Here is a 10,000-nt window from a genome sequence, read left to right on the forward strand (position 1 = left end):
CTCAGCATGATATAACAAAAACACATAAATCCCGACCCACAACAGGCCGAAGTGAACACTACATGGACCGTTATTGAGAGCAATGAGCAGCACTGCCTCTCATCGACCTAACATCTGCTCTTCTAACACCACCTGGAAACACATGCATGAAGATAATGAGGTAAACACCAGAAACAGAACACACTTACCACACTGCGCTCGGTCTTCATTCTTCCTGACGATCCTGTCTTCCCCTGCATGACAGCGACGATGAAGGAGGAGAAGGACAGGCAGCGATGAGGGAGATCAACCCCTGCTCACACGCGGGGCACAGGACACTAGCAGCCCTTATGAGCTCAACACTCACACGCTGCTGGCCTCATGACTTAGTCCAAGGCCGCGTGAAACGATAGACTACCGTTCGTGTATATACACAAGCCTCCAAGCGACCGTCTCTGGCACCACTCACCGACACAACGACTCTCTGACCAAGTGGAGTAGTAACACCCTTGGCACTACCCAAGCTATGCGATGCTCGGTTCCAGACGATATAATTTACTTGTTGAAAAGTCTGTGCGGGTGTATTCTTGGTGCTTCTGGTGAGCGAAAAGAATTGCGTACGTTGTCAGTGTCATGCGGTACAATATGATAGTCAGGCTGGTTTTTTGTTTTGTTTTGTTTTTACATGGATAGCATAATAAGATATCATATACTACACACACACACACACACACACATTCCTTAACTGTATCTAAAACCATCGTCAACAAGTCAGTCAACAGCATCAGCAGCAGCAGCAACAACAACAACACACACACACACACACACACACACACACACACACACACACACACACGTACACAAAAAGCCGTGTTTATAAGCAGTGACGCTGGCGACGCACCCTCTCCTCCCCACGCACAAGTCTGCACCTCGCGGAGTCACCGTGTTGTTGTTGGTGCCTCAAATGCCTTCCCGCTCCGTCAAGGCCGTTCAGATGAGGCACGCGCGGTAAACATCAAGAAGTCTAAAAATATTGAAAGAGTACCGAGTCACCTACGTACATATTGATCTTACCTTGCTGTGTATTTCAACCTGATTGCACGTAGAGCATTTTCTTCAACTGTCACGAAAGTCTTTTTTTTTTTTTTCTTTTCTAATACACATCCAACGAATTAAATTAACGGAGATCCCACCAGCAATGGCTTGGATGGCAACGATATTCAGGGGTGGCGCCGTACATGATAGTAAGGAGATAGAGAGAGAAGACGATCGAGGCCCTGGTTGTGTGGTTCAGACGACTAATTGAAAGGAATTTCTAGCGACTTAATTATTTGTTTATCTCTGTATATAGATGGACTAGTTACTTTCAGCTCGGTTCTAGAGTGACAGCAGTGGAGTGTTTTGTAGATATGGTCTCGAGAAATTTTTATTTTCTTTCTAATGTTTATTTGTCCTTACTACGGAGGAATGAAAACTTATTAATAGTATATAATACGTACGAGTAAGTAGTCTTGCAGGCAGTTACAGTTAAAAATCTCATTACAGATGTTCACGAAGGCAATCAGGGAGCAAGCAGGGAACTACTACTAAAGTGTGGAGAAACTTGTGAGGATATCATCAATCCGGTCCTGAAGTATTACGGCCGAGGACTGACTCGTGATCAAGCAATTTATCAAATAACAAAAAGGAAAATTGATAGAAGATAAATTCAATAATCTTTGAAGGCAAAAATGGATCGTCTTGCAGAAAGGAAATGTCAAAAGAAAAATAACGCAGAATCCACGGAGTTCATTAACATTTTGAAGACATCTTTCGTGCTCAGGTCTGTATTCTGCTTTGGTCTCTCACCACAACTATTTTCAAAGACCACAAAGATGATAAGATGGTTTCTCAAGTGTTTCTCCTCTTAACGATGAAATTTTGTTAATATGTCAAAAGTATCATAAAACCGTCATTAAAAATTCGTGTAACTTCAACAGCAGCCTTCTGAAAGTGGTGATACGTAGGTATATAGAAATGTTTCATAATAATATGATCACATTCATTCTGGGTGACATGCTGATAAATGCGTCCTAGTTGAGTACATCACTACCAGCAGTACTTTCTAGCTGTGAACTTTGAAGGTCACCTACGACCAAACAACGCTATATACGTACTTCGCTCCTAATGGTGGTTAAATGAAGCCCAGAATCATCATTTTAATACATATCAAGAAACCACATCAGTACTGACAATGTGAATACCTAAATTTGAGATACCATTCTATCTTAATTCCTATCTCCCTTACTCGTCTACATTAGTTTTCTTTCTCCTAAGTTACGTAATGAATAGCTTAAAAATTTCTCTCTCTCTCTCTCTCTCTCAGTTCATAATGAATACCACGTGCTAAATAAATCGTTACCACTTAGTTAAGTCCCAGACTGATGAAGTGGAGAAGAGGAGACGCCTTGGTGTGACCGTGAGAGAGAGAGAGAGAGAGAGAGAGAGGGGGAAGATGCATGACGTGAGAGAGTGATGCAAGGGGCATGTGACGGGGGAGAAAGGGGGGAGGGGAAGAAGTGAGAAGAGGAAAAGAAGCATGTAGTAAGAACGATGTGATTGACCGAGGTCGAACAAAGGGAACAGGAAACGGGTCTGTCGCTGCGGTAGGAGAGGACGGTACTCGTTGAGGGACGAAAGGAGAGGGACAAATGAAGCCTCGTCATGACTTTGGGCTTCATCATCAGTTCCGTCTTGACACTGTTTCGCTTGTCTCAAAATCGAACCATATGAATCAACACAAAATCAGACTAATGTTACTGACTAACACTAGCTATTGATTATACTACTCCTTTTTCCTCCTTCCTTTTTTTTTTTTTTATCTATTTTACTTACGAACAGAAAAAAGAAAGGAAAAAGGAAGCTGCAAGAACCTATCAGGACTGTATTGTACATGGCAGTTCATGTATGAAACATTGGTACCTATTTCTACCTATCATCTCCATCCATATTTCTTCTGTTGATATCAATGAATAAAGAATCTTCATTGTCATCACTTACTGGACATCCCGATGCACACACACACTTTTTTTTTTTTCCTTAAGACGCATGGTTTTCTTGTTGACAGCAGAGAAAACAATATTGAGAAAGTTGTAGAGTCGCTTATGCAGATAGATTATTACACTTCTTGCTTTACCATCAGCCCTGCCTTCGTGGGTAGGACTCTCTTGAACCGATTAATGTGGATAAGCCTAATGTACTTATTGAATGAAATGTACTAGTGATAAATCTTAATAAATTTTCAAACAAAGTATAGACTGTTGTGCACATTAATACTTCCGTTATGTGGTAAATGATTCCACGTGGAGTAATCTGACAATATTGAATAGGGAGTACTCTGGAGAGAGAAAAAAAAAATCATGTTTATCAAGCTATAATCATATCATGCTTTGTAATAATCTGATATACCCGTTATTCACCAATCAAGACAGCAAAAATGGCAACATATATTTTTTTTTTTCAAATACTAAGATGACTGAATCATGCATACCGTGAACGTGAGAAAAATGTGTGTGTGTGTGTGTGTGTGTGTAGTCGGGCCAAGGTAATAGTTACAGTGGTTACAAAGTCATGGACAAGTCATTGTGACAGGTGACAGCCTACCCACCTGTTCACCTTCGGCGGAGGTTTTGTCAGTGCAAGTATTCGAACGCTTGTGAAATCCGCGGCGAATACACAGTCTGACGTCAAAAGTCTCTTATTTTTACGCCTAATCTCTTACGCTATAATTAAAACAAATAAATTAAAATATAGGCATATATAAAACATGGCAGCAAAATTAACAACTTACACGGTGGTACAAAAAGAATAAGTACATAAACGAATAAAGTACCGCGAATAAATATAAATAGGTCAGCAATTCGCATTCAGTAGATGCAATATTGCGAATGGTCAACGAAATAACTTAAGAAAGTTAATGTTAAGACTAAGATTATTAACACTTAACACAGCACAACTATTATTCTATTGAGCTGTAGTGTTTATGGTCCAGACCGACGTCACTTACACACGATCCCACCCTTCCCAAAGTGATTACTGGCAAGCTGCGAGTTGCGATCCCGAGCTCAGCTGTCCCGAGTCTCTTGAGAGAAAACGAGGTGGCAGTTGTTCTTTTGCTGTTGCTAGATACTGCCAACATTGCCAACCCAGCAATAATGACTAGGTAGAGCACCGTGATGAAGGAGAATACATGAATAATCATAATGCCTTATAAATGTTTGAAAGCAAATAAAGAAAAAAGATACTTATGCAAATATCTAAAACACACACATATTTATTTGTAATGTGTGTGTGTGTGTGTGTGTGTGGCATCATGACAAGTGTAAAGAACTGGCATCGTTCCTGTTACAATGCAAGTGTTTGACATTTTATTAGTTTTCCTAATGAAGGACACAAACAAGAAAATAACATTCTCACACGCTGTATTCACACTGAAAAAAGTCATAGTATATATATATATATATATATATATATATATATATATATATATATATATATATATATATATATATTTATGACTTGTTTTGTCCTTCATTAGGAAAACTAATAAAATGTCAAACACTTGCATTGTAACAGGAACGATGCCAGTTCTTTACACTTGTCATGATGATATATATATATATATATATATATATATATATATATATATATATATATATATATATATATATATATATATATATATATATATATATATATATATATATATATATATATATATATATATATATATATATATATATATATATATATATATATATATATATATATATATATATATATATATATATATATATATATATATATATATATATATATATATATATATATATATAAGAGAGAGAGAGAGAGAGAGATGGAAAGTATTCGTCACATTATTTCAGAGCAAATGGCTACTCTGACCCAATGTCCGTATAATACGTACATATCATGTGAAATTTATAATTATGGGCAATGCTTTGACCTGAGGCACCATACTGACGCGCAGTGATCAAAGCTTACAAGAGTGCCTTTTAAATTGTCTGCATTCCTTATGTGTGTGTGTGTGTGTGTGTGTGTGTGTGTAACTCACCTCACCTCGGTCGCCTGCTGGTCACCCAGTCAGTCTTCCCCATTACGAGCGAGCTCAGAGCTCATAGACCGATCTTCGGGTAGGACTGAGACCACATCAACACACTCCACACACCGGGAAAGCGAGGCCACAACCCCACGAGTTACATCCCATACCTATTTACTGCTAGGTGAACAGGGGCCACACATTAAGAGGCTTGCCCATTTGCCTCGCCGCTTACCGGGACTCGAACCCAGCCCTCTCGATTGTGAGTCAAGCGTGCTAACCACTACACTACGCGGTGTGTGTGTGTGTGTGTGTGTGTGGGCGCGCGCGGGCGCAAACACATGCAATTTTTTTTATTTTATCTAAACCTGTTGCAAAGCATATAACAGTTAAGGAAATAATAAATAAAAACAATACTTTATTAATATCAACCAATATTTTGGTGAATGAGAACCTCTTCTTTTCTAAATACATTTCTGATAAAAGAAATCTAAAATAAAATTAAAAAGATTGTTCCTTTTCTTTTAGGAACAGTTTTTTTTTTTTTCAAGAAACAATCTTTAACATTTTCTTTCTTAATAAAGGAAATACGATATTGAGAGGTAGGTAGGTAGGTACTCTTTTGCCATAGCCATTGCTTACCGCTCATGATTGATTAGATTGATGGATAAACTAATAAATCTAGAGAGAAATTTAAGTATGAAGAAAGCATTACTTCCCAGATACAACTTATTGTTTGAAATGAGAATCAGAAATCAGACTGGGATTAATAGAAAATACATCATTGCCAATCTGTAACAGTAACATGTAGAGACAAATCAAAGGGTAGATGCTCAGGACTAAAAAGAGCACTTCTAATATATATATATATATATATATATATATATATATATATATATATATATATATATATATATATATATATATATATATATATATATATACTTTTAAGAAAAGGGCACTTATCGGCATGGGGACAAACCTGGCAAAGGGGCAGGTGCATTGGCATCCCAAGCACCTTTATGCATGTGCTTGGTCTGTAACAATGCACAGACTAGATGCCACAGCAGAAATGTATTCAAAGGAATAACATTATATGAAATGGGACAAGCAAGCCTGTCACATTATCTTAGTAATTCAAAATAAGTAACTGGTAAGCAAAGGCAGATAAAGATATACTACATACATGGAAAAATAAAAAGATCCTGAGGCTGCATGGAACAAACAGGCAGCCAGAACAGATGAGTAGAGAAATTTTGCAAGGCAGTTCAATCATGGCTGTAGATGATTATCATGACTAGGATGATATATGTGGTTACTTATCCAGTTTGCACAATGAAATTTATAAAAAAAGAACTATCCATCTTCATACATACAGTGCTTGGCTGAGATCTTGGTAAAGGGAATGTCTGTGAGTTTGTGAAAAGAACACAAACAAGCTAAGGACTTGATTTAAGAAAGAGAAATCACATTTCCATTCTTTCTTCTTATGCAAGCTAGCCACTTGCCACGGCAACAAAAAAAAAATATATAAAAAGATGCACTTCATGCCAGTTCCCATAGAGCACAAAGTGTGATGTATATACATAAACTGTTACTATCTGTATCACCTACTTCACTGCTATCACCTATAGATAATGTATATTTCAAAACAGAATTAGATAATATGAAGCACAAATGTACATACATACATGCTGCTATGAAAAAAGGCAAATATACTACTAAGTAGTTGAGTATGTACTTTACCAATGAGAAAACAATAAACTAGAAGTATATTAACACATCATCCTGATCATAATTTTTCAAAGGCTCTATATTTGTTAGCATATGGAGATCTTGTTTGCCTAATGGCAGCTTGCCAAGCTGAATAAACTCTATGAGCCTTCCTGGACAGGTTTAAACCTTAAGGTTCTTCAGGATCCCTTTATTTTAGTTAAATAACATCAGAAAAAGAAAATGTGTCCTTTTAGGGGAAAAAAAAAACACCTGAAATACATCAGTAACTATCAACAGTAGCTAGCTATATGTTTTATAAATACAAACAAAATAGATAACAAAGATATTAATGAAAAAGCAGGATGTCTGAAGATAATGTAAGAAGAAAAACTTCTATGAAATATCAATGAAAATTTTAGAGCACTGCAAACAGACAACTATGTACCAAGTTTTCCAAGTAATGCTGCTTCCATTCTGAGTTTTATGCTGCCCATAATCTTAGACAACAGCTGTTGGACAGAAATAGAATGAATTACTAAACTATACTGCTATACTGTGTATATATATATATATATATATATATATATATATATATATATATATATATATATATATATATATATATATATATATATATATATATATATATATATATATATATATATATATATATATATATATATATATATATATATATATATGATAAAATTTAATTTAACATGCACATAGAAAGCCAACCATTTTGTATGCCACTTATTGTGAAACAAACTTAGAAAAATAACAATCATGTATCACTATAAAAAAAAAATTGTGTTTCATTGACAAGATATGAATGACATATTATGCCATTTTTCTCATCCCAAACATTGAATTTTAATTCTGCTTACATATGAAAAATCAGTAGTACATAGGAAAGTGATGCATGGTAGTGATGTTAACATATGTTCTTTGGTTTCATAATAATCAAGAAATAAGTTTTACTTACATTTTTCCTGTGATTGAGACTGTCTATAAGATCTTGTGACAGGTCAGTTGAATTTTCTATATTCTTTTTAGCAATGAAATGAAGTGCAGAACTAATTCTAAACATCATCTCAAGTGCTGCCTTGGCATCTTCTGTAGTATGGATGTCAAAATCTGAAAGATAAATACAAAAAACATATGATAGTAGTACAAAACATGTATTAACAAAGATTAATAAGAATATCTGCAAAAAGTGGATATTCTTGGTAGTGGTGTCTGTCTTATCTTAGGATATAATGTGTCACTACTCACCAGGTGAATAGCTTGTTTTCACTATAAAATTTAACTGAACCATAAGTTCCTCCAGATCATTTTTTTGTGTACTTTTGTCTTGCTTTATAATATCCTCTTTAGTTTGAAGTGGTGTTCGTGCCTGCGTATCACCACCTGCAAAAATAATCCTTTGTATAAAGAAATCTCATAGTTTTATCATGAACATCAATTGTAAAATTTCAAAGTTAGAAATCTAATTAATATTTTCTTTCTTATAATAGATTTGTATATACTGAATTATATTAAACATCATTAGAAGAATTACAAGAGAGTATTAATTTCAACAGATGAAAATTTTAGATAATTCAGAATGACTATATTGTAGTGTGTTTGGCAAGTCATGCATAAAAGTTATTACCACAAGTATCAATTTAACACTTAAGTATTTGAAAGTTAGATTAATTATATTTTTCCAACTGTTTTCCTACTTTCATGTATGTGTCAGAAAGACACTAATAAGAGTGCTCTTATGTGAGAATTTTGCTAAATCAGGAAAGTCAGATTCATTAACCTTTTACAGCATAAATATGATCAGCAACTAAAAACCAATTAGTTCTCTCATCATCAGCAACAGATAATATTATTTCCTCTAACCTTGCAGATAGAAGATCAATTCTAATAAAAGTATAAATAAATAAATAAATAAATAAATAAATAAATTAATTAATTAATTAATTAAATAAATTAATAGTTTCAACATATTGTCCAGTGAGAACCATGTTTCCCTTCACATATATTTCAGAGCTAGATACAAATTATGATAGTAAATAACATATATCCATACTTGTCTCTGGCCTGATATTTGTCAAAGGAGGAGGTGGAGGAGGAAATTGATTTTGGAACATGGAGAGAGAAGATTCTTCTTTAGGATTGTTTTCTGAATATTCCTTCTGAGTGTGGCACATTGAAGAAGTTCTTTCTATTTTTTGTGAATATTCAGGTAATTCATCTGGACTGGAGGAACATGAAGGCCTGCTGGCAAAGGAAGACTGTGATGTGCCCAGCAATTCTCTGATAATAGAAATTGAAAGAATAAACAACATGAAATTTCTGGTCTGTAAAATTAATAAGGTTATTGAGAGTCTAATAGACACTTGAAGAAGAAGTGGATAGGAAAATTACTGAAAAATGTTGAGGAATGAAAGAACAACTCTCATTTGTATTTCATACATACATGTATTTGCATGTCATTATCTCTATTTCTGTTCTTACTTTGTTATTTGAAATACTTTATTAAAGTCACACATAGGGCTACATATTTTTTTGCTTATAATGTGATATTTAATTGTGACTACCTTTATCAACCAAAATCAAATCAAACTCTTACTCAACTATCTAATCTCTAATGATCAATATTTTGGATATCAGTGGCCTTATCTCTTACACATCATAAAATTCCTGCTCACCCCGTCATCAATAAAAATAAATCTTACTCACACTCCTACAAAATAGCACTCAGACATTTTAGAAGCTGGGAAATATCTTGGGAATGCAGTCACTTTAGACATCACAAATTTAGTACAAACAGAGTGCATTAACCCTAGCTTGGATATGTTATAGCTTAGTCCAACTTTAAAACCCTTTTAGCTTTATGCCAAACTAGGTAACTTCACCACTTTTTCTTTGTCATATTTCTTTACTATGTAGCATATAAACATACCTCTCTGCCTCCTGTTTCTTTTTCATTACTGCTTGAGAAGGGTTGTGTCTTTCCCACTTTATTGGATACAAGCTTGCATCTGAAATAAACACAGTACCACATCACTCACATATTTCATCAATGTTTGAAAAGTTATATATAACATAATATTATCTTTTAATTTATTATTGATCACAATTCTGATGGCAAGATGATTATCACCTATCTACTGAAAAGCATGCCCATTTTCTCTGGAGACTCTAAAAAATCAAAAG

General features: G+C 34.8%; 2 protein-coding genes across 4 annotated transcripts in view; both read right to left on the reverse strand.

The window, feature by feature from the left end:
* Nucleotides 1-4,064, reverse strand: part of LOC123505472 (monocarboxylate transporter 5-like) — a 53,319-nt gene extending 49,255 nt beyond the window's left edge. The window contains exons 1-2 of the mRNA XM_045256804.1: nucleotides 4,025-4,064; nucleotides 189-575 (exon numbers count right to left, since the gene is read on the reverse strand). Coding sequence (XP_045112739.1) covers nucleotides 189-239 — 51 coding nt within the window. The 5' untranslated portion in view covers nucleotides 240-575; nucleotides 4,025-4,064. The remainder of the gene's footprint in view (nucleotides 1-188; nucleotides 576-4,024) is intronic.
* A 1,415-nt stretch (nucleotides 4,065-5,479) lies between these two features.
* LOC123505692 overlaps nucleotides 5,480-10,000 on the reverse strand; it is a 36,995-nt gene continuing 32,474 nt past the window's right edge. For all 3 annotated transcript variants that reach the window (XM_045257338.1, XM_045257340.1, XM_045257341.1), the window contains exons 9-13: nucleotides 9,747-9,825; nucleotides 8,871-9,097; nucleotides 8,066-8,200; nucleotides 7,776-7,927; nucleotides 5,480-7,299 (exon numbers count right to left, since the gene is read on the reverse strand). In XM_045257338.1, coding sequence (XP_045113273.1) covers nucleotides 7,228-7,299; nucleotides 7,776-7,927; nucleotides 8,066-8,200; nucleotides 8,871-9,097; nucleotides 9,747-9,825 — 665 coding nt within the window. In that variant the 3' untranslated portion in view covers nucleotides 5,480-7,227. The remainder of the gene's footprint in view (nucleotides 7,300-7,775; nucleotides 7,928-8,065; nucleotides 8,201-8,870; nucleotides 9,098-9,746; nucleotides 9,826-10,000) is intronic.

The sequence above is a fragment of the Portunus trituberculatus genome, chromosome 18 (genome assembly GCF_017591435.1).
Source record: "Portunus trituberculatus isolate SZX2019 chromosome 18, ASM1759143v1, whole genome shotgun sequence".
Classification (NCBI taxonomy): domain Eukaryota; kingdom Metazoa; phylum Arthropoda; class Malacostraca; order Decapoda; family Portunidae; genus Portunus; species Portunus trituberculatus.